General features: G+C 45.6%; 8 protein-coding genes across 8 annotated transcripts; 3 read left to right on the forward strand and 5 right to left on the reverse strand.

Moving 5' to 3' along the window:
- Positions 1-333: 333 nt before the first annotated feature.
- On the forward strand, positions 334-1,828 carry N7484_007857 (uncharacterized protein; the record flags this gene model as incomplete). The annotated part of the gene is given in 5 exon segments (XM_057118244.1): positions 334-472; positions 492-644; positions 696-829; positions 852-1,601; positions 1,640-1,828. The coding sequence occupies 5 exon segments, from the start codon at positions 334-336 to the stop codon at positions 1,826-1,828; spliced, it is 1,365 nt and encodes a 454-aa protein (XP_056971279.1).
- Positions 1,829-5,240: 3,412 nt separating this feature from the next.
- On the forward strand, positions 5,241-7,337 carry N7484_007858 (flavin monoamine oxidase family protein; the record flags this gene model as incomplete). The annotated part of the gene is made up of 1 exon (XM_057118245.1): positions 5,241-7,337. One exon carries the CDS (start codon positions 5,241-5,243, stop codon positions 7,335-7,337), a length of 2,097 nt encoding a protein of 698 aa, XP_056971280.1.
- A 477-nt stretch (positions 7,338-7,814) lies between these two features.
- Positions 7,815-9,653, reverse strand: N7484_007859 (NAD(P)/FAD-dependent oxidoreductase; the record flags this gene model as incomplete). The annotated part of the gene is made up of 8 exons (XM_057118246.1): positions 7,815-7,958; positions 8,016-8,108; positions 8,167-8,382; positions 8,436-8,683; positions 8,741-9,308; positions 9,367-9,467; positions 9,518-9,562; positions 9,620-9,653. The coding sequence occupies 8 exons, from the start codon at positions 9,651-9,653 to the stop codon at positions 7,815-7,817; spliced, it is 1,449 nt and encodes a 482-aa protein (XP_056971281.1).
- An 847-nt stretch (positions 9,654-10,500) lies between these two features.
- Positions 10,501-11,550, forward strand: N7484_007860 (short chain dehydrogenase/reductase; the record flags this gene model as incomplete). Its single annotated transcript, XM_057118247.1, has 1 exon — positions 10,501-11,550. The coding sequence occupies one exon, from the start codon at positions 10,501-10,503 to the stop codon at positions 11,548-11,550; it is 1,050 nt and encodes a 349-aa protein (XP_056971282.1).
- Positions 11,551-12,423: 873 nt separating this feature from the next.
- N7484_007861 (uncharacterized protein) lies at positions 12,424-13,400 on the reverse strand (the record flags this gene model as incomplete). Its single annotated transcript, XM_057118248.1, has 2 exons — positions 12,424-12,855; positions 12,912-13,400. The coding sequence occupies 2 exons, from the start codon at positions 13,398-13,400 to the stop codon at positions 12,424-12,426; spliced, it is 921 nt and encodes a 306-aa protein (XP_056971283.1).
- Positions 13,401-14,349: 949 nt separating this feature from the next.
- N7484_007862 (uncharacterized protein) lies at positions 14,350-15,549 on the reverse strand (the record flags this gene model as incomplete). Its single annotated transcript, XM_057118249.1, has 2 exons — positions 14,350-15,402; positions 15,454-15,549. The coding sequence occupies 2 exons, from the start codon at positions 15,547-15,549 to the stop codon at positions 14,350-14,352; spliced, it is 1,149 nt and encodes a 382-aa protein (XP_056971284.1).
- Positions 15,550-15,930: 381 nt separating this feature from the next.
- On the reverse strand, positions 15,931-16,416 carry N7484_007863 (uncharacterized protein; the record flags this gene model as incomplete). Its single annotated transcript, XM_057118250.1, has 1 exon — positions 15,931-16,416. One exon carries the CDS (start codon positions 16,414-16,416, stop codon positions 15,931-15,933), a length of 486 nt encoding a protein of 161 aa, XP_056971285.1.
- Positions 16,417-19,303: 2,887 nt separating this feature from the next.
- On the reverse strand, positions 19,304-22,436 carry N7484_007864 (uncharacterized protein; the record flags this gene model as incomplete). The annotated part of the gene is made up of 2 exons (XM_057118251.1): positions 19,304-21,830; positions 22,114-22,436. 2 exons carry the CDS (start codon positions 22,434-22,436, stop codon positions 19,304-19,306), a joined length of 2,850 nt encoding a protein of 949 aa, XP_056971286.1.
- Positions 22,437-27,582: the final 5,146 nt, after the last annotated feature.

A 27,582-nucleotide genomic window follows, 5' to 3' on the forward strand; every position in this document is an offset into this window, starting at 1 on the left:
GAACATCGGGTAGATGTCATGTCCGAAATGTCAGCTGAAATCAATTCGCATTGTTCCTATGAGACATTTCTACCGGCGCCATGTTTTTCGCGTCTGGGAACTCATGATTGCAATTTCAGGTTGGCATAATCCGAGTCTTTTCTCGGCATGCACTTTCATCTTTGCCGAGATCGAGCCGACTATGTCGGATCGAAATGTCACGTGCTGTCTTCATACATATACCCAATGCCGTTCCAAAGGCAAATTGATATGAAGAACACATAATGTTCTCTAAGATATAGAGAAAAATATCATAAGCATCGGTTTAAAGAACAACAAAGCTTGGGGTCGAGAATGGCGTCTGGAACCCTCCCTAACGATGCCTTCCTGGTAGGAAAGCCAACAATCACCTTTTTGCCAGAAACCGAAACATCGAAAGCTGTGATTCTCGAGCCATACCATGTTGATCTCCTGCCAGTATTCAATTATGATAGTAGGTATACTTGATTCAGGTGTAGCTGCCGGCCAATCCTATTGCACGAGGTTATTGCTTCGTTTGCCTACTGATGTGACCAGATTCTCTGGTCTTGTCGTCGAAGAGCCATCGCACCTATGGGGCGGTACCAGCATATGGCGTCATATCAATCGTTGGCTTATGCGCAATGGTGAGTCCAATACATAAATCTCATTGTTGCTCTTACACTGATATTTCCAAGGTCATGCATGGCTGGAGGTTGATTCCCAAGCACCCTCGGCGATTGAAAAGATCAAGAATGCCGATCCTATTCACTACGAGAACATGGACTTCATTCCGGGTTTGCTTGCGGAAGAGTTCGCCGAGAAATATTCCGTTTGTCACGGATGTATCGAAGGAAACTCTTTATGTGAATTACAGCGCATTCAAAGCAAAATGGTGGCCCGCTACTTCGCAATCTCCAGAAATTCTGGCTGCTGCATCCTACGCTCTCAGACCCGGAGAAATGGGTATCAAAGCCCAGAAAGTCATTTTGACTGGACTTTCGCAGACTGGTGGTGTGACCCGACGATTTATCACCCAGTCATCCCATGTACGGCTTCCTAATGGCTCTCTTCCATTTGATGGCTTCATTCCTTGCCAGACTGGTGGACTTGCACTTCCGGATGTTGCTTCCGCGAAGATAATTGAGCTCCTTGGCGAGTCTGAGTTTCAATCTGTTCGCTATCCTTGTGGGGTCAGTGGGCAGCTCAAAGATACCATACATCGACGCGCGGACAGTGACTCATTCCGCATATACGAAATAGCTGGAATGGCTCATCGAGAATCACGATACCCCTCAAGTCGGGATGTCAGAAGAATGGAAGGCGTTGATCTAAATGGGGCACAGTGGAGCACCTTCTCGAATTCTTTTGTTTACCATGCTGTGTTTGAAGCTATGGACAAATGGATTACCCATGGTATTGCGCCACCATCAAGCGCTCTCATTGAGACTGTTGAGTTGAGTGATGAGATTCTTCGCGACGAGCATGGCAATGCCCTTGGTGGAGTTCGGACTCTACATACAGATGTACCTCTGGGACGGCTTGTTGCAGCCACCCCGAAAGGGCGGCCTAGCTGGTACTGCGATAAATCATGCATTGCTCAGGTTAAATTTGATTTATTTCTAACTATTGTAACTCACAGGGTCTGAATTTTGTTTCAGCGACGAGAAACTTCTGGCGATTTACGGCTCGGTCGCAGAGTATCGACGTCGTGCGGGAGGAGCCATTCAACGACAAATGGAAAGCCGCTTTCTTTTACCTGAAGATGCAGAGATCCTGCGCCGAGAAACAGTCGAGGGGTGGTTTTCTAGTTGGATATTTGGTCATGTAGAATTTGAGTGCATCATTTTGACTTACTATTTCTCTTCCATTTCTTCTTATATTTCTTGTATAAGCTCAAATGTTCACAGGTGTGTGCTTCATGTATGCAGTCCACGGGCCTTTATAATCGAAGCCAAAATCTTATTCCCACAATTTGCTGTATTCAACGTAATTGGTTTAATACTTGACTTTATAAGACGTTTTTCTCACTCCTTTTGGCAATCTTTAATATTTGATGGGTTATATAGGACTTGATATCAAGATTGACTTGCCCTCTCATCCCCCCCCCCCCCCAAGAGGGCATAGTAAAAAGATGCTGTGACATTATCTGGCAAAGGACCTCAAGGTTTGTCGGATCCTGAAGGCTTTTAAGCAAAACCATAACTATAGCCCTGGATATCATTCATCTTCGAGAATAGCTACTGCATATAACTAAAATGCAAGATCATAGCCCATCACGTCACTTCCTCTTGGTTTTTTGAAACGCTAAAATACCTCCAATACATGAAATCAAAGGTATCCATATACCACATAGAATATTTCTCGGCTATCACAAGGTATATCTGAAAGTTTTCCACTGCTCAATCCGATTTGTCCTCGGTCTGTGTGCAGTATCCGATGTGCCACCATGATTCTGAGCCTTTTTTTCCCTGCGTTCATTCTCATATCTATACCAAGAGATTTGGACAATTGGGAGGAAGGTCAGTAATGCATAGCATCCCACTTCTTAGCATTAGCAAAGAAAGATGAAATCTACAGGCCGATTGGACCTACTAAGCATTTTCAAGGCCAGCTCATACTTCGGCGCCTGCTAATCAAGGAAAAAAATCTGTTTCATATGTCAGCCATGTCCTGTTCCTAAGTTTCTCAAGACCTACGAGGTCCCACAATCAGTCCTGTGGCCCAACCAGCAATATTATACCAGATGCAGTAGCCCTCTTGGTGTTTCCGGTGTAGTTGGAGGCCATAAGAGCGACGTTCAAAGTCAATGACATGGTATTCCTGAACTTTCGGAAGTCCATTTTTTTTTCATTTGAGAGAATGACCAACGTATAAGTCAGATAGTAGCCTGTGAGTCTCCCTGCCTGGTTTGAGAGTGGAAGAAAATGGAGCAGCGAGGCACCTATGAGTGCCGGGATCGAGATGAGGATGCATAAGTATAAAAGAAAATTCTCATGGTATTTTAGAATATACGAGCAGATGAGGAATGTGGTCAGTTAAATGACAGTAGTCGGACAAGTCGAAATGACCGTAGTGTCGAGGGCAGAAAATCCGAATCCTTGAACGAATTGGCTGGAATACTAAACAAGCATCAGCTTGCATCTTCAAATATTAAGCTCAGTACCTACCTGGCTTGCCAATGCTGACGGCATTGAGTTTCCACTGTTTTGGAGATTTTTGGAGATTAGTAAGAAGTTCTGGGGATGGTAAGCGAAGAGACCTAAACTGCTGTCAAGAAGAAGAAAGTAGTTTGAGAATCTCGGAGACCTTCCCAAAACTGAGACCACACCCAGTCGTATTTAATACCAACCGCTTGATTTTCGCTCCCTTTTTCAACGCCAATTGGCCTTTCTTGTATAATCAACTGGCGATTGTGTCCAAAATTCTTGGTAAGAAAATGTGAAAAAGTCGGTATGCCACCAAGCAAAAATGGTGTTCTGGATTCCTGTTCACGACCTTTGCCTGAGTTGTTCATAATGAACAAAAACGCTGGGCCGATTATGCTTTCCACAAGGCCGAGAGAGAACCGAACACCCGCGATACTGACAAAATTGAAGCAAAAGGCTTGAATCATTCAAGTCAATATTTTATCATTCAGTCGTCATTTGTTTAACTCACCTGTAAGCCATATTATAGAAAACCATAGCAGAAGAGCGCTGGATACAAATTTTCCAACGTGTTGTGGCCAGCGTTGCACGAGCCTAGTCCATATTATCGAACCAATCATGTAGCCAATATAAAAGATACTAAAGAGATAAATCAGAATTTGTGTATTGTAGATTACCAAAGGACTGCAGACCTTCCAAGCCAGCCGTATTGTGAGCCATTCAGCTTGATTGTTTCCTCTAAATGAAAGATTGAGCTGTAGTTGATAAACATTTTGCTTAGGAACTTGGAGTTTATCAGATTTGTATTCAAAAGGGGGGGGTGGGTCAGTTTCATACAGAGAAGGCATAGCAAAGGCACCAGAGTGGAATCAGAATGAGATCAGTTCTTCGTCTTGTTTCTTCATGAGCGTAGCCGGGAGTGTCCAGAGCATTTATTGTTGAATTCTCGTAAAAAGTCTCGTCCCCAAGAATGGCTTCAACACAGCCTTTCTCAATGTCGTTTGTGATGGACATAGCCTCAGTGAGTTTTTGGACGTGTTGGTCTATTGTAGTTTGTCTGGTATCAGCTTGCGTCGTTTGAACCATGTTGTGATTGGATGCATGGATGGATTTGATTGTTATTCCCTTGAAGTGGGACAGACTCGGTGCTGGGACGCATGATAAGCATTTATAGCAAAGTCTATCTAAAGCTAATTTACAGGCCTCGTAATGGCTGATAGCATGCAAAGACAAATGCGGAAGTGGCTGATGCTGCGTATTTCGGCATAGTCGATCCGACTATATCGGCTAGAGAGGAGTCATGTGACCTTTTCTAAAAGGGTCGGGTGACAAGGACTCTAAGTGCTTGAGCCGGGTGAGAGAGACTAGATAAATATTCTCCACCGTATCCAGGCGTGCCGTGCGACAGTCCAACTTTGATTTGATACTTTTTAGACGTCGACGCCTAGATCACGGCCTGAACCCCCGGGATGGTGGTACACGGCCAGGAATGCCCGCGTATATTGATAAAAATATCTTTGGTGCTGCTCGGCCTCATCCTTATTGTTGAATAAATATTTGCAGTAATAGCATATTTACTGTTATTTTATCTCACGTCCGTTGCAATCAACCAATTCGATCGTCGAGCATACAGTAAAGGCAAGAGAGTCTCCTCTTCGCGTTGAGCGAAAAAGACCACTCACTCTCCGACTTCCAAAAGTATGAGGACCAATATCACAAAAAGAAACGAGGAAGTCACGATTCACCCCTCACACGACACAGCGTCAGTCACTGCAGCCTGTCATAAGGGCATATCGAGTTTGGTCAATGTGGAAAGACTTCAGGTCAAGCCTCTCTTGGCTACTCACAAGGTACCATCCGTCTTCGAAGGACATGAAGATCGTAACTGTAAGTTGCCTGAAAGCGAAGCCATGCCAAGAAAATCTCCTCCCGGAATGGTAGTTTTCGAGCGAAAACCTCGCGTCGATCGCGCAGGCCTTCTTGGCGCCCCTAAAGGTCCTCAAAGTATGTATGCATCCATTGAGGGATCCTTTCTTCTTTATAAACAGGAGGGTCTAACTTCTGTTGAGATTATCTGCATCTTTCACAGCTGAAATGAGTTGCAAGATTCTGTTTGCAGCTGCAACCCTCCTGCTCGGCCAAACCCAAGCGGTGCTTGGTCGCTCGCCGGAGCCTCTGGTCCAGGTTACTACGTCGGATGCTGTTCACCCTGGTGAGCTAGCCAATATTTACCTTAATTGGCTGGGCAAACCTCCGAGCTCTTTCAAAGCCGTTCATGCTTCGTGTGTGAATCCGAATGGATCGGCTCCGGAGGCGTTCATCGGACAATACTCTGTCAATGGTCAACCTCCTCATCGCCTAGCATGGGCAGTTCCCAACGGTTTTCAAACGGAAAATTGTATTTTTGTATACGGTGGCAAGTACAAGGGCGAGTCAGAGCAAGTTATTGGCAAAAGCAAGCCCGTCCATCTGCAGCGAAAGGCCTCAAAAAGATCCACTGCCGAAATGGACAACCCTCTTTTGAAAGATTTTGATTCCCTGGGAACTTGGTTCGACGGAGTGGCTTCTATTAAGGAGAAATCTTATCAAAATGGCGGCGTTGCATCTGAGGCTTCGTCCAAGAACGCGTCCATCGCGATTGTTGGTGGCGGAATCTCAGGTCTTGCAACGGCTCTCATGCTTGACAGCGTCGGCATTCATAATTGGGAGATTATCGAAGCCAGCAATCGTGTTGGGGGACGATTTCGAACGAAATACATGGCCGACACCCAGGAATGGGCCGAAATGGGCCCCATGCGACTTCCACACTCTGTCACCTACAAAGAGGACAATGAGACCCTCCTATACACTGACCATCAATTGACTTTCCAAATCGCCGAAATTCTCAACGCGATGAATGAAAAGGATTCCCAATTGAAGGTCGAGTTTATCCCCTGGATTCAGCATCACCCGAATGAGCTGATTGCTCAAGGCACCCGTCGACACCCTGACGGTCGCATTCCAACGCGCGGTGAAATCGAAGCGGATCCAAGCCTGATTGACCCACCATCCATGGCGAGTGCTGAATACGAGAACGTTCAGAACCAGATGAACAGAATTTTAAAAAATTCGACTACCCTCAAATCGATTCAGAGGGATGTTTGGAGAGCTCATAAAATCGCAATGGACGAAGGCTTGGATGACTGGAGCGAACAGGCCATGATGCGCCATGTCTTCAAGGCTAGCGAGAACGTCACGGATCAGATCTGGACCGAGTCCGACTACGACGTGTTCTGGGATGAGCTCCATCACAACTCTAATCTCGGCCTCGATGGCAGCAGCGACTCCCTAGGCGAGACTCACTGGCTGTGCATCGATGGGGGCTTCAGCCGACTATCCGATGCTTTCCTCCCTCATGTCACGGATAGACTGACTCTCAACCGACAAATACGAAAATTGGAGTCAATCAAAGGCCAAAATGGCACAACTCGAACTCGTCTTTCGTGGTATCCTAGTGTGACAAACCGGACATTCGAATCAAAAGAATACGACTACACTATCATGGCGGTTCCGTTCACGATGACTCGCTTCATGGATTTGCCAACTTTCTCCTCAGTTTTGGGACGTGCAATTAGTGAAGCCGGTCTCCGCTTCAAATCTGCCTGCAAGGTCGCCTTACTCTTCTCAGAGCGCTTCTGGGAGAAAGGTGAGAAACCAATCTTCGGCGGATACTCAAAGCCGCCCAGCGACCCTGTAGGTGCGCTCTACTACCCTGTGTACGGTTTGAATGAGTCGCGCCCCGGTCTGATCATGCACTATCGTGGAGGAGACTGGAGCGATCGCTTCGTCAGCTTCTCAGACGAGGAACACGTTCAGACGGTCCTGGACTCGATTGTTTCGCTGCATGGAGAACAAGCCAGAGACTTCTACACTGGCGACTATGAGCGCCTCTGCTGGCTTCAGGATGAGCACACTGCCACTGCTTGGTGCAGACCTGATGTCGAACAGCACAAGCTCTATATCCCAGCCTACCACAAGACAGAGCATAACACGATTTTTATTGGAGAGCATACTGCTCCAACCCATGCCTGGGTGAGCTCATCGCTGCAATCATCTGTCCGCGGATCAGTTCAGTTGCTCTTAGAGTTGGGTTTGGTGGATGAAGCCAAGGAGCTAAACAAGCGATGGATGGGCCGGTGGATCAAGCTCTGATACATTTGGAAGCCTGACATGTATAGATACCTATTAGATAGATAATAGACATATATCAGACATATTGTTCCCAAATCGATAGACAGAATCGAATCTTAAGGTTTTTATCATTATAAGCTCGATCGCCTGCAGGAAGAATCCTCATCTTCTATTTGAATCATATTATAGGCTTGAAATCGCATGATAGAGTGGTGCCAAAGATTTCCTTGTTGCAGTGAAGGGCCTTGAGGGTCAATCGTCTCATAAAACAACATGCTCTAGAGCATCTAAGAGTGCAAAGCAGTGCCGTCTCTACTTAGCGCAAAATTACTGTCCAACCACAATAATCCTATTTCGCCACAGTTCTCAAGAAAGACTTGGCACATTCTATACGATTGCCACTATCCTTCAAATCCCATGTCCAACTTCCAGTTCACATACTCTAATAAATTCAGCCATCATTCATGACAACTTCCATTGATGAATCAGATAACGGCGTTAAGGGAAAAGCTTGGAAATGTTTCGAGGCCCATCAGGTCCTTCCTCGAGGCCATTTCTTCGGGGTGCACCAGGCCGCCATTGCCAGAACGGACGCATGTATGACGTGCTCTGATCGGCATTCTCAAAGACATCCGCTGCATGCTTTATTCAAAGCTATTAGCCGAGTCTTTGTGTAGAGCTATCTTTCAATTGACTCACTTGTCCAAGAATAGGTAGAAATTTGGCCCCATGGCCGCTGCCCCCTGTGCAGACAAAGACAGAGTTTTCCGCATAATCAGGGACATAATCAATCTGTAATGTGTGGCTTTAGGACGATAGTTTATGCTAAGCGTGGGTGATTGGTTCTTACCACAAAGGAATTGTCCAAGGAGTCCGTATACCAGCAGAGTTTGGTAGAGTGGAATGGTACAGTGTCAAACTCCGGGAGGAAAATAGATACAAACTGCCTAATAGCATAGACAGCTTGTTCTTGTAGTGAAATGCATTCGTTTGGTGGGAGCGGCACCGACCACATTCCATTCTGGGTGAAAGGCGTGCCATCAGGCGCAGGTCTAAAATTGGTGAACTAGGTAGAAGTGGTCAATTAGTATTGTTTTGGAACAGCCGCAGACTACACACCTTGAGTCCACGATATCCCACCTTGACCAGACCTTCAGGGGTTCGAGGCAAGACATAGATGCTCCCGGTGTCTCGGCCCGTCGAGTCTCGAGGAGTGCTTTTCCATGTCAAAACCGGGAATTTTTCAGGGGAATACTTGTCCCAAAGCTCCCTATGATTTGAGTCAATCTTGAATGTGGCTAAGCTTCCAGCGGAGGACTCGAGGTGGTAGCTCAGGCTTGGTAAAACTTGCGTAGAGAAGGATCCAGCTATTCATAGTCACAATTAGAGCAGATTGAGAATTTTGAAATCTTAGCATTTCTTACCAGCAACCACCACAACATCGGCTTTGTGAAAAACGCCGTCTTTTGTCTTCAGTCCAGTCGCTTTTTCTTTATTGGGCTCAGCAGCACTGAGCTCTTTCACTATCGATTCCACAGCACCTTTCTCCTGTCCAAAGTGAAATTGAACCCCCGTCGAAGTCGCAACTTTCTGGTAATGAGCACAGGCATTACTGCACCTCAAGAACCCGGCCGTTGAATCAAGTACGGCCTCATAAGATCTAGCAGGGGTGACATCTGGGATCCCGAAATCAAGCAATTTGTCCTTCCACCCTAGATGATCCGCACGTTGTTGATCCTCGGCGCTGCTCTTGACGAATTGTGTATCTCGGAAACCGTCGCGCTCCAGGTTGGCGAGAGACTCTTTCTCCAATGCTCCAAGGTGATCCGTTGGCTGCACACGCAGCATTCCGCTGTTGACGAAAAGCCTTTGTTCCCCAGACGCAGGAGCCTGCTGTGAAAAGCCGCGATTCTGGTCCTCTGCGATCCAAAATTTCCGCGCTTCCATGGCGAGACGCTGATAGTGAAGTTCCTTTCCGTAAGACGCTCGGAACTATCCATTTCGTGGTCAGTGCATGTTGCTCATTTGCTGATTCCCCTCGGAGCCTCACAATCTTGTTGTGGTCTACCGATGCGGCTTGTATATCATCATCGCTTGCATCGTATGCATTTTGATCATATCTATAGCGCTCGAATACGGTAACATGGTGACCTGGGTCATGGTCAGCTCATCACATATCACCTTCAATTCTGCACACTTACCTCGGTCGCGAAGAGCCACCGCTAACGAAAGACCAAATATGCCAGCTGTGCATGATCAGAGATTGTCTCCAAAGACGTTTCGAATGAAGCGAAGCTACGCACCTCCTATAATCGCTACTGACTTTGGTTCAGCCATTCTGTGCTGCTCAGATGAGAGTGATGCAATTGGGAAATGGTCTTATCGCCGTCGCCCCGCCTTTTAAAATGCTAAATCCCCGCAGCGGAGCGGAGCGTGTTGACTACCAGTGTACCTAGTATTTACCCTTGCATCCGGCAAGCATCTGATCATCCGTGGACTGAACGCGCTATTTTACTTTCATCGAGATATCTTTGTATTTTGGTACAAGTTTGGCCAATTTTCTGACATTACTGGAGGACTTTCAGCTCCGACATGGATACTCCTTGGTCCGTTTTTTGCTGAGTCAAGCTTATTTTCACAACTTGATACACTGAACTTTCATTCGAAGCATGCTTTTGTGTTGTCTTCGGTCAATTGGTGAAAGGTTATCTGTCGAGTGAGCAAGAAGCTGTAGCCGCGTGAAATGAGTCGTTTCCAAGCGATTCGGACACAGTGTTCCTAAGGCAAAGTCGTCCCAAGACACTTTCTCTGCTGAACGGAAAGAACAAAGGAATCCTTGTTGAATTTACCAACCTCTGCGTTAACCAATGCTGCAGAATAGCATCATGGAGGTCAATGACAAGGACACCGCTGAAGTTCAGCGTTCCACGAAGGTTTCTGCGACGAAGGTCCCGGCTAAAAATACTGAAGTTGCCGCCCCAATGTCAGCTGGCCCCACCTTCAGCCCATGAGCTTTGCGACGTATCCACAGCTCAATTTTTTCCATCTCACTTTGGATTTCTTTTTGAAGATTCCTCCATCCAGTCTAATATAATCGTGACCAGGCATATCTGCATTGCGAATTCAATTCGGTTAACAAGGTCACCGAAATCCGTTCTTCTTTTTCCACACGAGCCAAAACAAGATGGATTTGAGCTATGACGCAGCTCGCATTCAAGGCAAGACCATACTTATCACCGGCGGCGCCTCAGGCTTTGGCGCTGGATTTAGTGCTCGCTGGGCAGCTGCCGGAGCAAACGTGATAATCGGCGACATCAATCCAGCCGGCAAAGAAGTCGCGGCGCAAATCCGCCAGGTTACGCAAAATGAAAATGTTCATTTCATTCAGCTAGATGTCACATCTTGGACATCCCAGGTCAATTTCTTTCGCGAGTCTCTGAGACTGAGTCTACATGGTGGAATTGATACCGTCGTTGCGAATGCCGGTATTAATAATAGTGAGGAATCTCGAGCCTTCGAAAACCCACACGTCGACTATCTGAACGATCCCAGCCCGCCGGCTCCAGAATTCAAGACACTAGATGTCAACCTCACTGGTGTTATGTATACAGTGCACCTGGCGTTGTTCTTTCTACCGAAGAACCCGGGCTCGAAGCCGTGTGAACAGGAATTAGTTACCTCGGAGTCGGGACGAGACAGACATATCCTGCTCATGGGGTCCGTTGCTAGCTTACACCCCCTGATCACGCAGGCGCCGTATACTGTTTCGAAACATGGGGTGCTTGGGTTGTTTCGGAGTCTACGCGTGACAGCTCCCATCAGCGCTGGTGTTCGAGTCAATATTATCTGCCCATACTATACCGATTCCACATTCATGCAAACGCCTGTTCGGGTACTATTAGCGGGGGTGCCACTCGGGCAAAGTGAGGATGTTATCGATGCGGCATCGTATTTGGTCGCTGATACCGCGTGTATTGGTCGCTCGCTGGTTACGGGACCCAAACTGAAACTTGATCCTTCGACGGGAGAACTGGAGGCTCTTCATGATGAAAACAATGAAGAAGGAGCTGTTTGGGAGTGCTATCTACATGACTCGGACCCAGCAGATATCTTCACTCAACGGATGCTCACTGTTGTTCATGCTGCTGTGAAGGCAAGAGGATGGGCCGGCTGGGCATATGATATGGCCGGTGCATTGACTTGGCCAGTCCGCCAATGGTGGACTCATGGGTAAGTATTCTGTTAGGCTTTGTATCAATGGGCACACCGGTGGTTGGAGGAAAGCTTTCCGTGATGGTTATTTCTAGGTCTTCGAGACGTAAATTAAAGAATTTCATTACGTCGCAATCAAAATCAAATGACTGCTTAACTACAAAGCCGAAAGATGTGTTGCGGTAGGCTGACGCTGCGAGATCACCAGTTTGAAAAATATCGGCCGTATAACTTCCATGTTAATAACAATGCCAGGGTGTACATTGCTTGGTTCTTGCATCCAGTAGATGAATGTCCCAAATGTGAAAATCACAATGGCCTCTCTGATAATTCGAGCGTAGAGGTCGGAAGCTTGAGAACGAAGCGACCGAAGAGTTGTATCAGCACGTCATGTGCTGGTCGAAACGGTCAAGGGAGACAGGGAAAAAGGACCGTACGAGTACAAAGTACGAAATCGAGAAAGAGACAAGACTGAAAGATCAACATGCTGTATTGTGGAAAAGTGGGTTGTCGGGAAGGGAGAAGAAGAAGAGAAGAAAGAAGAAGAGAGAGAAGCGCTGGTCTACCTGGAGGGGTCACTTGACCTCGTAACAAGTACAATCATTAGCTAAGTCGCTTATTCCAAACTAAGTAGTCTAGCAGGCGTATCCGTCTTCGACTAACCCTATATTATGTTTTGTGTAATCTTCGGGCATTCTAAGTACTGCCCTTCGACCAGATACGCTAGTCAATGATGTTGCCGAGGGCGCGGCCCTAAAGTCGCAAGAACTGTTCAGCACAATTGAGAATAAAGTCACGACGTTTCTCTGAAGCAAAAACTGTCAATCTGAAATACCTTCGTCTTCTAAGTTTGACTAGGTACACGACGACCGATTTCATGATCGGCATTTCGCTACTACTCATCAAGGTCTTCTCGTTCGTCTTCATCGAATGAAGAGTCTGTATCAGAGCGTTCCAGTTCCTCCTCCGCCGATATTCTATAGGCTATAATCTCTTCTTCTTGGGAATCAACATCCAAGCCATGCGCTTCATACGCTTCAATGATGTTCATTTTGGCTTCTCCACCATTGAAGGTGTTCCGGTACCCCATCATGCACTGTATTACTTGCTTGGTATATAGGACCAGGCCTGACTGACCCAGCATTCGATGAAACAAGACTTTATGGCGTTTGTGCCTAAAGTGAATATCAAAAGGCATGTCTGCGGACCAACACAGTTGTTTAGACGGGAACCTTCCATGTCGAATCGTCGAATCAAATAGCAAGATCTCGAAGAGTCTCCCCATTCGAAGGCCCTCCTCGCCGTTTGCTGTCTGCTTCGGGCTTGCCTATATATACCGTGTCAGCCAAGATATTCCAATCTTAGATGGATTGCAAAACTCACTGGAATAATAATGGAGGGGGCACTATCACCACCCATGCACGAATCTATATGGAAAAGGCCGAGCTCTAGAATAGGAGGTTGTTGCACCAGCATCATGCGCCAGCTAGCACCTTTTCGGACAAATCGATCCAAGCCTGCGCTACTTTTGGTCATCGCGCAATCCGAAAAGTCAAATTCGCAGTCGTCTTCATCGCCCTTGCCTGGAAAACAGGTGGGGAACATTTCTGCTAGTAGTGAATTGTGCACCTTTTCTCCCGTGCCCCATTCGAATTCTTTGATTGGGGTGAAGAAGAGGACTTTTTGAATTGGAAATGACTTGGTGATCAGATTGCGCCATTCGCGACAGACACGTTGGCAAGATATCAGAAGAGTGCGCATGTCTATCTGAAGCAAAATCATTTCTAGGATCTCGGGTATGTTTATGGCTGAAGGAGTCAAAAATGAAGCAGTGAATGCCTTCCTAGCCGCTGATCTCGTGATTGGTGCCATATTGCCATGCAAGACACACAGTATCGCCCATGGATGAACGGTAACTGTGGGAGAGCTCTGAGGGCAAGTGCATCAAGGTAATGTCCAAAATAAAGAGTGGACTCTCAATAAGTGATGACCGTAATGATGGAAGGGTGCTTCTTATGAAGGAGAAAACGAGAGAATAGAAGCTGGTCAAGGAGTACGAAGTAATCTATTGAGAGCGACGAGGAAGGAAGAAGGAGAGACTACAAAAGTGAAGCTTAAGTAGTCAGAGGAAGGTACTAGTCCCAATGTGGACGTCAACAGCTTCCCTAATCACAGAACACCTGCCGAGGGATATTTTAGCGCGAAGTTTCGTTTTGGCCCCCAAAAGGAACGAGTGGGGCCGGATATTCTGCTGCCCTAAGCACCCGGATTGGTGGTGACATCGATTGTGACAACAGCTCGGGTCAAGTTGCACTTTACTTCCGATCAATAAAAAAGCCACGTGCAACTTGATCGCAAGTAAAGTGCAACTTGACGCGAGCTACATCCTGATAAGGCTGAGCGCTTTTGCTTTCTGCTTTGGTCTTCTCCTTCTCGGGGCTCTATGAGGTGAAATAGTTGACCTAGTTGACTAGGAGGATCTGCATCAAAGTATATCCACCCTCACTACTTGAAAGACTACAACCTCAGTCCTATTCTAACTTCAAAAATGATATTTCTGTGATTGAACATAAAATAAGCTATACGTAGGGTTATGTCATGTGTTCAAAGTGTTCTTATTGGATGCAGAACTCTTTGTTTAACGAGCTATTAAACAATGGCGGAACTTGGTAAGGAGAAACTCGTTTGGAACCTGTATAGAAACGCCTACCTAACCAATCCAAAAGTTGTCCGGAATCCGGTATAAAGATAAATTGTGACATGATAGAAGAGAAGTATCTATATTAGCCCATGGATATCTGCCTAGGTTGAATTTATAGACTTAATCAACTGACCAGCCTCCTGGCATAATCTCGATTTGCCTCTCGATTAGTGTCCAAAAGTCAAGGGCAAAAGAATCACATCCTTCAGATAACCATAAGACCCAATTATTAGGAGAAGAACCATAGCTAAACCCTATGAGTGGGCGGGACCAAGGACCCCCCCACGTTGGCTTTGAGGCGAAATACTCCCGCTCTAATTCTCCAAGCTCTTTTTTCCAGATTCTCTCCTCGGTTTGACCGAACTGCTGTAGATTGACACCAGCAGCCTGCAGTTCCTTCAACCACACTCGAAAGCCTGAATTCCAGGACATCACGAGGTATTTCTTCTCATCCAACCAGGTGATATATCCCTCCAAAAATGAGAGAAAGGGGGTTCGCCTATCAAGTAAATGATGAACATCCACCCCAATATACAAAAACTCGAGAAATAATTTATTCCACGCCTGGTAATGTGACTTCTGTAGATCATAAGCCTGCTGCCTCGCATGGGAATTAGCTCCATGGAATTTGAGAGTGTATTCCATATGCTGCGATAAAGCCAAATTCTGTCCAATCTTTCTCGCCACGCAGTGCACCAGTGTTCTGTAATAACCATCGTGGACCAAACATTCTCCAAATTGAAGATCATCAACCTCCAGCGTCCCAGGTCCGAGGATAGTTCGGATTGTCTGAGGCATATGAGAGGCATCCCAGTGCCCCGACGCAGCACCGATGGCCACAGCAATTCGCGTTTGTTTTGACATCAAAAAAAATGACGGACAGATTTCTCGTTGTAGAAACAAGAATTCTTCAGCTGTACCGTGAAATTCGTTGAGGACGCCATCGAGCGTTTCTTCCTCTGTGTCGTAAACCAGTTCTTGCATGTGACGAAGGACAATGCGTAGAGATGGAAGCAGACTTCGGCCATGGCCTTGACCTTCTATACCGCAGCTCCCACTCCATACCAAATAACCCAGCGTATTGGAGACGTTGTTGCCCCAACTGAATGGATCTGCTCCTTGACTCAGAAGAAATTCAAAGGACGCAACTCCTTCAATTCCGACAAATGCGTACTTGAATAATCAGACTCTGGACATGGATTGATTTTGAAAAGCCAAACTTACCCCAAGCAATCCTTCCGCCGCAGTATTGACCTGATCGAAAGGAGTGGCCTGCCCTGAGGCAAAGAGATCTTTTAGGCCTAAAATATTCCCCTCCATTGTAAATTGGACAATTCTCGAATCGAGTGAAACAACGCTGTAGGCTCGGAGCTTCCAGTCCCAGCCTCCAGGAAAGCGCCTAGCGGATATTTCTAACGCCTTGCAAGTCATCCATAGAGGCAGCTTCAAACGCCAAAGATAGGCGCCACTTGCAGTGGACTTTGAATTCTTTGATTGCAAAGTCCTTACTTTCTTCTCGGTGATAGGCGATGAGTCTTTCGTGCTGAAATTTAGCCTGGTAACATTTTAAATATTGAAATAAAACGTTGATTACCTTCAATGATTGAAGATGAGGACTCTGGTTCTGCATTTCCTTTTAAAGAATGTACCATCTTTTGAACAATCAGCTCAGGCTGTATTCGCATCATTGCCCTATTATTGTCAGACATGTGCCAGTTGTCCTGAATCGATTACATAAACCTGCCTTGTATAACACTGCTGAGATACCTGGAGTAATTGTAGAGCATTCTGCAGAGCTTTTGTGTATTTTTCGACTTTGCCACGGTGAAGAACCACTTTCATGGCTGCATAGGGCCTGCGTAGGTGGCTAGATGGCTGTACGTCTCGTGCAAGATCTTTAGCCATTGTACCGAGTATTTCAGTAGCCTCCAGGCAGAATTCAACACTTTCTAGGGTGTGCTTGCTCTTTCGCAGTGCAGAAATAGTTGTCCCATCTGCTAAATCTTCCTTAATGTCATTCAAAATCATACCGGCTATCTCGATAGTTCGCAATAGACATTTCAAGTCCTCGGGTGCATCACGCACTTGGTCTAAACAGTTTTTGAGCCCTGTGATAGAATTTGCAAATTGCGCAATGACGGTTCCAAAAGTGATAGCTCCAGAGACGATTCCGATGATCTCCGCCATCACGGTCGTGGGCACTGGAAAAATACTATTTTGGATACTAAGGCCTGTAATGATTGAATAATGAAGAGATTCTTGTACACGGAAAAAGTGTTCGCTAATGCAATGAACACAGCTATTTTTACAATCTGGAAAGACAGTTCCTCCATCATGAGGACCGCGCCCAGCTTAGCGCCTTTTAAGCGCCCTACTTGTGCACAGATTTCGAGGGTAGTAATAATTTATTGAAGTTCTGCCAAGAGGGTCAGTGCGGTCATCGGGCGACGTGGGGAATTACCGGTAGAATCTCATCAAACTGGAGGGCTGCTACCGTGGAAATCGACCCGCTAGAAATGGTTCTGGCTCTAGTGGCGGTGTGAAGTGAGCAAAAAAGTCCACGAACGGGCGTAGAGATGTAAGCAAGGGAAGGTTTGACCGGGGGCCACGTCAAACGTGCAGGAGACGTGCAGGAGACGCGCAGGAAATTCTGATGTAAGACAGCAAGTAGTGCGCGGGGCATTGAGGCGAAGGGGCTGAAAGGTACGGTGATGAGGGAGATTTGCCTAGACGAAGGCAAAACAAAAACTAAAAAAAAAAAAAAAAAAAAAAAAAAAAAAAAAAAAAACTAAAAACATACAACAGTTAGGATTCACATGTGGTCACCCACCATACTACTAACTAACCGGCGTGTGGCTTATGTGCAGCCAGTAGTTGAGTGGGTGTCATCTGGGTGAGGACTGAGTCAACGCCGCTTTAGGGTCGCGCGACTAGGCGTGATAAGGGTGAATACGTTGCGTTCGGGGCGGTAGTCGGGTGATAGTCGGGTGCATGATCATTGGAAGCCACGCATGTCGACTCCCTAGCGCGGCCTGCTTCACTATGTGATTGGAAGGAGCTAGCTGTGGCGCTTCACTGTGTCTAAATCTACTTAGACATCTTAGGCTGCAATCTCTAATGATCTGTTTTGAGTGTCTAAGCCGTATCTGCCATATGAATGAAGTTCCGACGAACAAGATATGTCTTGTGTGGTGAAAAGCAATTGACTGACTGTTGTATTTTTTTGTCCGTCCTTATCCGATGCTTCGTTTTACTTGTATGCACCTATTCAACGGGCACTCTGAAGTATGGGCCATAAATTGGTCAGAATGCAGCTCAGTTGGGCGAGGTCCATTGCAGAAAAGCCTTCTATCCAATAAGCTGGATGCTCGAGCGGTTGGTGGGGTCGTGTCACTGCCTGCTTGCCTCTGGGGAGCGGGCCAACGTCGGTTGTCCAGAAAGACTACCTCTAGGTATCTTCATATGCTCGGTCCAGGTGTCTTACACTCTGAAAAATAAACCACTCTCTACTCTACATCCCATTTCATTAATTTGGCAAAATGTTTCAAGCAAGTGACTAATAATGTATTCAGCTCCATTAAATACAAAAGCAAGTAAGACAGAGCTCAACCTTTTTTTCTCTTCTGATATCTTCACAACATAAGGAGTCTTTTCACAATAAGAAGTAAGTCGTTTATAACTATTTTTCATCCAGCACTTGTCTGACCAATGCACGCGACGTAAATCTCTATGTAAGATTATTTCAAAAGCTGGTGGGGATTCATCAGTCTTGTTTTCTTCCCATCCAGACAAATGCGAGAAAATGGTCCTTGAAAGTGCACTGGTGCGTAAATTGCATATTTCCAGTCTCGCAACCAAGGGATGGCTCACTACATCTCCAGTAGTTTCGATAAATTTCTTTTTGCTATGATGTCCGAGCAATAATTGCAAAATTTCGCGAACTTTGAAATGTCATCGCTGAACAAGAAAACATATCGACCACTGTTGTGTGAATAGAAGAGCATTGGGGCTTCAAGTTGAAACATGATTGTAGAGCTCGCCTTGTAGAGCGTTTAGGAATATTTTGGCATTGTGTACAATAGACCGAACGCTTATCTCCAAGCCGAAGAAGGAGTTCTGCTCTGTACTTTGATTTCAAAGCTTCATGCCGTTTTGAGAGCCGCCCTTCTGATATCAAAAAGGGGATACATAAGTAGGATGCCGGTTATCATGACCAATTGGACGATGGTATCTGGCATATTCCTGAAAGCAAGTATATATTGCACTATTACTTAGGGCAAAGCAAATCTCGTCGGCACCGGAGAGGAGTTCGAAAATGATCTGGATTAATGCTGGGGAAGCCTCTGAAAGATATTCCTCTCAGCTTTTTGGAGGTCGTTAATTGCGAACCCGGAATCGTTCTCATGGTGGAAAAGCCTTGTTCGAATAGTGGTACGTAACTTTTGGAAAGTGGATGGACCCATGTTGAAGGAATATTGGCTTTTACAGCTATCGGTTGATGGAACATCTTCTAGCTTCAAAGTCAGCAGGAAAGTGAGAGTAAAGGTATTTTCAATTTTCGCTAAGGAGGTCGATGAGAAGCATTCGCGTCATACACTAGTCTCCGACTCCAACCTGGGGACTATTACGTTCCCTCACGCTATCTTCCCTCCGGCCACCCCCGTTAGTAAGCCAAGAGTTGCCGTAGGGAACATAGTAGTAAACAGTGCTTTTCCAGTGACAGTACTGTACAACTGGCGTCATGATACAGGTCGGAAAAATCTCACCCGGTCTAACCTGTAATATCAAGTAACTGGGGCTCCCCACTACAATAGGTACGTACGTATTGATGAAGTGAAGGCTACAGTAAAGAATTAGTGTTGAAAGTAAATATACACGAAGCAAACTTTACGATACTTTTAAAACGTAGTAGAATACTACAATTATAGTCAATAGGCTTTGTTTGTAATAATGAAAAAAAAAAAATTAGTGTGTTTGTGTCATTCTAGGAAGTCATGCTTTCCAGCATTAAGTTGTACACCCCCATGGGACGCAGTCGTTTTGAGTAAATTTTCAGACAGCTTTTTGGAGCGCTTCATTCAATGTCATGGTTCGAATCTTGACTTTTCTGCCTCGGCTTCTTCTTTGCAATAGATTCGAGGAGGCTAGTTTGATAAGGATACTCTTGGTGGAGTAAATCTCTTGCCGCCTCCCAGGAAGCAAAGCCACTAACGAGCTGATCTCCCGCTATTTTTAACTTTTTCCGCAGAAGAAAAAGATTTTGATCCTGAGAAACTTTTTTCTTATTCACTTCATTGATGACACTAGCCATAGTGGAAGACCACGAGGGATTTGGCCAAGGTTTATGTTTCAGCAAGAGGGATGCTTCTTCTTCGGAGTGTCCCATGCTGAGAAGAAACATAAGCCTCTGGTTGTAATCCCAGTCCTTGGAATAGTCGAAAGTTTTCTCTGTCGAATCTGAAGAATAGTCATGTAATTCCCGGACCCAATCCATGATTCGAGACCTTTCTTGGCGAGAAATGAGACGATATGGTAACGGCAGATTATGTTCCACTTCATCATGACTACTTGCTGAATGTCCGGGATCGAATTGAATCGTGTGGAAAATGAAAGAGCTCGGAAGTGACATCTCTTCAATCATGGTTGCAAATGAAGCGTTATTTTTCAGTTGGCTGAGTTCATTGAGTCCGAAGACACATGTATCGGGCTCTCCGTTTATTCTCCGAGACTCATTAGCTTTCAGTGAAGCGACAATAACGGTCTGCTGGCTCGACATCACTGGTTTATTTCGATGATCCAGATATCCATGGCCAAAGGATGAGATGTTCTGTTCCTGGCTGAGGAGGCACCGTGCGCAGTGGTCAGAGTAATGTGCTTCGGCTATCGTTATCTGCTTTTGACACTCCGAGATACGTTTGAATGACAAATCCTCGTGTTTGGGACGTCTTTCCCCTCTTTGTCGCTTGTATTTAAGAACATCGTTCATAGTCATGCCCATGTGGCGGGCAGCTCTCATTTCGGCGTCTGAGACAGTCATACGCTTGGTAGGTGCCCACATCTTTCGACGTAGAATCTTTTGGATGAAAGGATCAACCCTTGCCTCTCGAATATACCCAAATCCAATGGTCTCCAATGGAGGTGTGAAATCATGTCTTTTCCGCAAAGGAAAAGGGTACAAAGTAAGCAAAGTTGACGATATCGCGGCGAGAAGTACCTGCCAGGGAGACCCAGAAGCGAGACACTGCACCAAATCGCGGATTTTATCTTCATGGCATATTCTCTCAGTGTTTTTGAGGTTTTGGACCCCTTTATGTTTGACTCGAAAGTTGGCAGCTTTTGTCAGCGCATCAAATGCTGTTCGAGATATTGCCAAGCATGACACTTTACGCTTGATATCCCAAGAAGTGTTAAAATACCAAGTTGCCTCCATGGTAACAAAGAACTCCTCCTTGCAAGCTTCTAGACTGGAGCGGTTATTACCAGTCCACAGTAATTCAAATAGCTCGAGGTTTTTTCCAGACATTACCAGTGTCTCATCAAATTGCGTGACGAAGTTTACGAAACTTCTCGCTGCGGATTCAATGCGACCTTTGCTCCGATCTATACCTCCAATCATTTCAAATAGACTAGGGATCAGATCGGATGTGATGTAGAGGCATTCGAAGTGAAAATTTGAAATCATGGCTGAGCGAAATGACCCAAGCCTTGTGTTTGGGATTGTGGTATTGAGCATCGTTTGGTGGCTGAACTGCTCTGTTGTATAGTCTGACAGACTCGTCTCAAGTCCATCGGTAGTTACAACAGAGCGTGAACTTTTCCATTCGTCGGTCACGATGCTTCTTGCGGGTGGGATCCAGTTCAAGATGCTTCCATTTGTTGAGAACATATCACTGTCTCTGTAAGTCATTTGGTCTGAGAGTTGACCGGTGACAATTGATCGAAGATGCGTAATGATTTCAATGCGATATATGTCGCGGGCCCAGTCCATAATATAATCGACAATGAGAACAAGCTGCAAAGCCTGATCCTTATGTATCAAGGAGCCAGACCACAGTATTGACATTTCCTTCACAAGATTAGCTTTGGACTGGGTGACGGGCCCGAACCAGCTCACATATTTAGTGGGAATATCCCCTTCACCCGGGACTGCATAACAGCCGTAGACCTTCCACGCATCACCTCGACATGCAAGGAACCAGACTAAAGGAGCCATTCCAGGATCAGGTATGGAAGAACTGGCTTGCAAATCTTCTTGTAACTTCAAAAGTGCTCGGATCGGAAAAGCAGATTGAATTTGAATGTCATCGAACCCATTACTGCTGGACTCGGATTTCGCCTCCAGAAGCAAGAATGGGAAAAGCAGTGGGTCTGTATCATAATCAAATGGAGTGTGTTTGATTATGTCTCCGATAGTATCGCCTGGTTCATTTGCAAGTTCCGGTGGAGCTGAGCTGGAGAGAAGAGAATCAAAATTTCCCGTGTTCTTCAATCCATACACACGATCCGGGCCCTGTTTCTTGAGTTGCGATCGCAGAATACCATCATAAATGACAAATTCTTCGGCTCGGTCTTCGAACAGTCTATTCGTTCCGGTTTCGTAACTAGCGGAAAGGAAAAGTATGTCAGCAGAAGCTCGATAGTACCAATCGTGCGACAGGAGAATGCCCACAAGTCATATAAATGCTTCGAATAAGAGCATTGGCAAGATTTTCGTGAGTTTTGACGTTCTTCCAGTTGCTTGGAATATTTCTCATTGTTTTTCATGGTCACCTGTATTTCCGATTGCCAGATTCTTGCTCTGCATCTTGGACTATGATTTCTATTAGTAACAACCATGGACAGGAGGAAGTTGTTTACGTGGCGGAAGCCAAATAGAACACATACCATGCCACTTCTGCCGAAAATCTTCTTAATACATCGTTTTCGATCGCAAAGCGCCATCCCGCTTCATTCCGATTCTGCTTGAAGAGAGACCCCGCTCGATTGGTCAACCACTCGGCTCGTGATTTTGTTTGACGAGTCCAAGGCTCTTCAGCAGATCTAATGTTTGTATTCTGAGCATATGTATCGAATCTGTACCTTCCTAACTCTTCGATGTTCTTGAATGTATCGGCATGGCACTCAGGCCAAGTGTCAGATGGAAGGCTGAAGCGAATGTGGTATCTTTTAGCCAAGCGTCTTAGATTCTTCAAATGATTGTCCGCCATTTGGTCAAAGTCGTACTTCTCGCAAGTAAAGGTTGGACAGTGAGTTGTTTTAAGACGTAAATAGAAATTAAAGAGATACAAATACACAAACCATCTTCACACGGGGCGGACCTTATTCTTGTGGGAACGCCCGTCTCCCGCGCCACCCGTTGAGAAAATTGTCATAGCCTCCGTGTATCAGGCTGTGCGTGTGGCTTTGTAAATTAATGCATATGGAAACACAACATATTTTTTTGGGAAACCTTGAACATCGAATCATATTGCCTGATGCTCAGGTTAACCGCCGCCGCTAAGCCCCTTCTAGCGTGTGATGCCAGGTGGCAGACGTCGAGGCTTTCTAGGGGGTTGTCATGCGTAATTGGGTATCTATTTTTATCATTGAGGGTTCGTATGTGCTAAGGATGCAACAGAAAGTTTCTAGGCTAGGAGAAGCGTTCAAACTTAGATAGCCCACTACGCTTTGTCTTGAATGCACAACATATAACATGATGTTTACTACGCTCTGCGGAAAAGGGTCGCTGAATCGTTTTGATTGGAACAAACGTTTCTGTAGGGAAGAAATGAGTATGGGGAGAGTAGGGCCACGTCAGCTCTTCATGGCCGTGCAGGAACGTTGGATCCAGAATATTGGTGTTCAGGGCGTTTAGGTGAAGGGCCTGAAGGGACTGAAGACTAGGGCGGCAAGGGAATTTTCCCGGACGAATCAAAAGAAATATCAAAATTATTCAACAGTCATTCTACGTCGGTGGTCACCTCGCGCCCACGATGCATTGCGTGGGCGGCTCGCCGCTTTACTCAGCCCTCTTTAGGGCAATTCGGGCACCTCTTAACCCACCTAAATATTCTTCACCTGGGATTTTTCAGCCCATGTAGGAAAAGAAGAATCGTATTCCAGGCATCCCTGGCTGGGGCCTATGATCATAGATCGTCGTTGATGCTCTGCTCACAACAGACATGGTGCAACGGTGGTAATTACCCAGGCATTGACACGAAGTCAGTCATGGGAAATATAGCTCTCAGCCCTTGGAACTGTCGATTATATGATGCCCATCCTACCAATTGGTCATCGAATTGAAAATAAAAGCAGATTGCGTGTCGGAGATCTCCAGGGGGAACTTATATTATCGTGAGTATGTCGACCAGCTATGAGCCAAGACGGGCGAAAAAAGGGTCGTTGGCGGTTCCCATGGTGAGCCCCAGAAGGTAGAATATTGATACGAGCTACCAGGTGCAGCCCAATACGACGAGGAGTTTATGAAGCCTTGGTGCGGACCGATGCCGATGGGAAGGGGCGAGGATAATGGCGGAGATGGTGATTGTTTCCCGGAAATATAGAGAGATTTCAACCGCGGCTGAAGCGATCGTAAATATTTAGCTAGATGACCTCTTTAAGAGATCTTGATCTGAATCTCTTATCAAGAAATTCAAGATTGAGGACTAGAGCGGATTTGTCTTGTAAGCCGGCAGATACTCTTATCGTATGTGCTGTTGCTCATTTTTTTTTTTTCAGGGCGAAAGGCATTCTAGCTTGAGATCTCTTTGTAAGGAGGCAACCAGAAAAGACAAAGTATCCATATTTCCAGGATACATGATGTATTGGAAACACTCAACTCAAGCTATCTAGTTCTAGCTCCTCTCTAAGCTGCTGAACCTCCTCATTGCTCCACTGTACACGAGGAACGTAAAACTTCCTGCCCCGCTGTCTATCTAATGTAGATTCTTTCAACGTATTGAAGTCCCGACAAGTGTGTACTTGATCAGGGTCAATTTCCCGGTTTCCCTCTACTTCTGTGACCACCAAGCCAGAATTCGAAGTCTCGTTCCATAAGTGGTCGTAAGTATAATTCAAGGACATATAAGGCCTTTCGTATCCGTAGATCATCGTGGTACTCCAGCCAGCCTGTAGAGACGCGTTCGACCTGCCATAAAAATAATGAGGATCAACAGAATCACAATCACAACACTTTGTATCGCAGCAAATCCCAGCAAATGCCACCCTTGGTAATATTGCCCTTCAATGTACGGGTGAGGGGATGTCAAATCTTGTGCTGTCGCTTTAAGTTGCGTAACCTCCTCATCCTCGTTAGAGGCAACTCTGTCGTATCGCATCTTGGTAAATAGGAGATAGTAAGAGGCCAGAATCCCTCTGCACTAGTATAGAATATCCGAGTCAAAGATTTTGGAGAGGAAAGAAGACGCTTCTAGTCACTATACGGACCCCAGCGTCCTTCACTAGAAATACTTTCAAGTTCATACTCGCTGCTACCTATTTCTTGAAATCCAGCCTTCTTATATAGATTATGACCGGCAGGCGATGCGTGAACCCAGCATGGAAGCTTCTCTGCATCAGCTATGTCGATGCCCCATTGGATGAGCTTAGACCCGATTCCTCGACATTGGAAGCTGGGACTTGTTGCTAATGCTTAGAGCATAAGGTATTTTCTGCCTCTTATCGAGTTTTCTTCCTATCTCATAGAATCGCTGCGCATCAGGGAACTAAGGAGCTGACCTGGCCCTCTTGGTCGCGCTGGCTGGTTCATGAGGGAAGATGCTCCATTATTAGGTATATCAAGACTTCTTGGCTTGAGCAATGCCTCACTTCTGTCTTAGTCATTTTTACTCTTTATCCAACCAGCACGCCCATCCGACTATTATTCCACTACTAGCTACGGCTTTCACTAGCTTCGATGTCGGATCAGAAAGCCAGAGTTCGATTGATTTTTGCATAACTCTCTGATGCGCGTTTTCTTCGCGACCATAGAGCATGAAATTCGAGAATTGATCCGTTTTGAATACCGCCGTGTGGACCTGAATAAGATCGGGGATATTATGGGTTGTCGCTAGAAAGAGAGAAATCTCTATGGTTTTGTTTCTTCTTTATTTCGTGCGTAAATGGAAGATAATAGGATAATTGACTTTACGGTAGTTAATACAGATTTGAAGTAATTGACTTTATGCTTGGCTGGTAGTGGTAATATATCGGAAGATAAGGGAGAGTAGAATAAATAGTTGAAGGGAGAAAAAAGGAGAGATAAAGGCTGGTTGACTAACCTAGGATCTATTAAAATAGCCAACTCTTCCATAAATCCCCCCTCCTTGACAAGGATCTTTTATATCCCACTACGTAACTCCCCAATCCACTAATCATATGTAGTATTGGCGTATCTATATTAGGACTACGCTATATATATCGCTAATAGGTCTAGTAATATTCACTAGCGTTCTTTAGCAACTATGGATACCTGTACCATGATTAGAAAGTAAGCGGCCTACTCCTAAACACCATATTAAATGCGATAAATTGTAAATTTATATCTTAATAATTTATATAGGAGTGGGGAAGACTGGTTGATCTTTGATTGGGGACCCAAGTCTTCAAAATATGGATGACTTAAATACTAGGTTAACGTAATTCACCCCCGAGCGGATAATCCTGGTCGGGCGGATAACCCAACCAAAACGCGTCAATTATTTAGTCCGTTCTTCTTCAACCACCCACCATGCCACCAATTCGCTCTCAAAAACGTCAAAAATTGACGCTTCAAGAAGGTCGTATCTTACTTGCTATCCAAGCTATCCAGAAGCAGGAAAAATTATCAATCCATCGAGCATCAATCATATATGATATCCCATATACAACGTTATACGCACGCCTTCATGGACGTCAAAACCGCGTTGAATTACGCGCAACCTCCTTTAAATTGACTGAAATTGAGGAGAATTCGCTTAAAGAATGGGTGATCTCCATGGATATACGCGGAGCAGCACCACGTCCGTCTATGGTCCAAGAAATGGCTAATCTCTTACTCGCGACACGCGGAACGACCCCGATTCAAACCGTCGGCAAAAACTGGGTTACGAAATACATTAAACGACACCCAGAACTCGATACAAGGTTCTCAAGACGCTATAATTATAATCGAGCAAAGTGCGAGGACCCAAAGATCATTATGGAATGGTTCGACCTAGTTTAAAAGACGACTTTGAAGTATGGGATCGATAAAGATGATATCTATAACTTTGATGAGACGGGGTTCGCGATGGGCTTAACAGCGACCGCAAAAGTCGTTATAAGAGCAGAATATTATGGTCGACGCTCTCTTTTATAGCCTGGAAATCGTGAATAGGTTACCGCGATTAAGTGTACGGGCGCATCTGGGTATAGCCTTCCTCCGATGGTTATCTTTAAGGGAAAACTTCATATTAGAGGCTGGGCTGAAGAGATGAAGCTTCTAGGCGACTGGCAATTTCAGGTTAGTCCGAATGGATGGACCTCGGACGAGATCGGACTTTACTGGCTTAAGAAGATCTTTATTCCATCAACTTCCTCGAGGTTAAAGGGGATATATCGACTTCTAGTTCTTGATGGTTATGGAAGCCATCTAACTCCAAAATTCGACGAAATTTGCTCTCAAAATCATGTGATTCTAATCTGTATGCCACCGCACTCATCACATCTTTTACAACCTCTTGATGTGGGTTGTTTTGCCGTCTTAAAGCGTGCGTACGGAAAGTGCGTTGAGGACGTGATGCGGCAAGGTCGGAACCATATTGATAAGTTAGACTTTTTAGACGCCTTTCCGGACGCTCGAATCGAAGCTTTTAAAGCAGAAACGATCAAGAATAGCTTCTCGGCAACTGGTTTAGTTCCATATAACCCAAATCGAGTTATTTCAAAGCTTGATATCCAGCTCCGGACGCCCACACCACCACCATCTCGAGGAAGCCAAAGCAGCGCGTGGGAGCCTAAGACACCGTCAAATTATAAGCAGCTTCAAAAGCAAGCTTCTTCAATTAAGAAGCTCTTACAAAAGCGCTCTAAGAGCCCACCAAGCCCAGTCAATTCCGCTGTAGATCAGGTGTTTAAAGCGTGCCAAATCATGATGCAAAAGACAGCTTTTCTAGCTCGTGAGAACCAGCTCTTACGCGCTAGAGCGGAGAAAACAGAGTCAAAAAAAGCACGTTCTAAGCTCCAGATATCAGCTCCAGAGGGCCTATCTGTCGCTGAGCTTCGAGAACTGGCTCAAAATGATCGAAATAGTCGAATTAAAGCTCCATCCGACCAGCCAACCGGTCAACCAGAAGCACAAGAACGACGATCTAGGGCGCCACCAAGATGCTCAGAGTGCAATATTCAGGGTCACAA

This window comes from Penicillium longicatenatum, assembly GCF_028827895.1.
Source record: "Penicillium longicatenatum strain IBT 33135 chromosome Unknown contig_4_segment0_segment0, whole genome shotgun sequence".
Lineage (NCBI taxonomy): Eukaryota > Fungi > Ascomycota > Eurotiomycetes > Eurotiales > Aspergillaceae > Penicillium > Penicillium longicatenatum.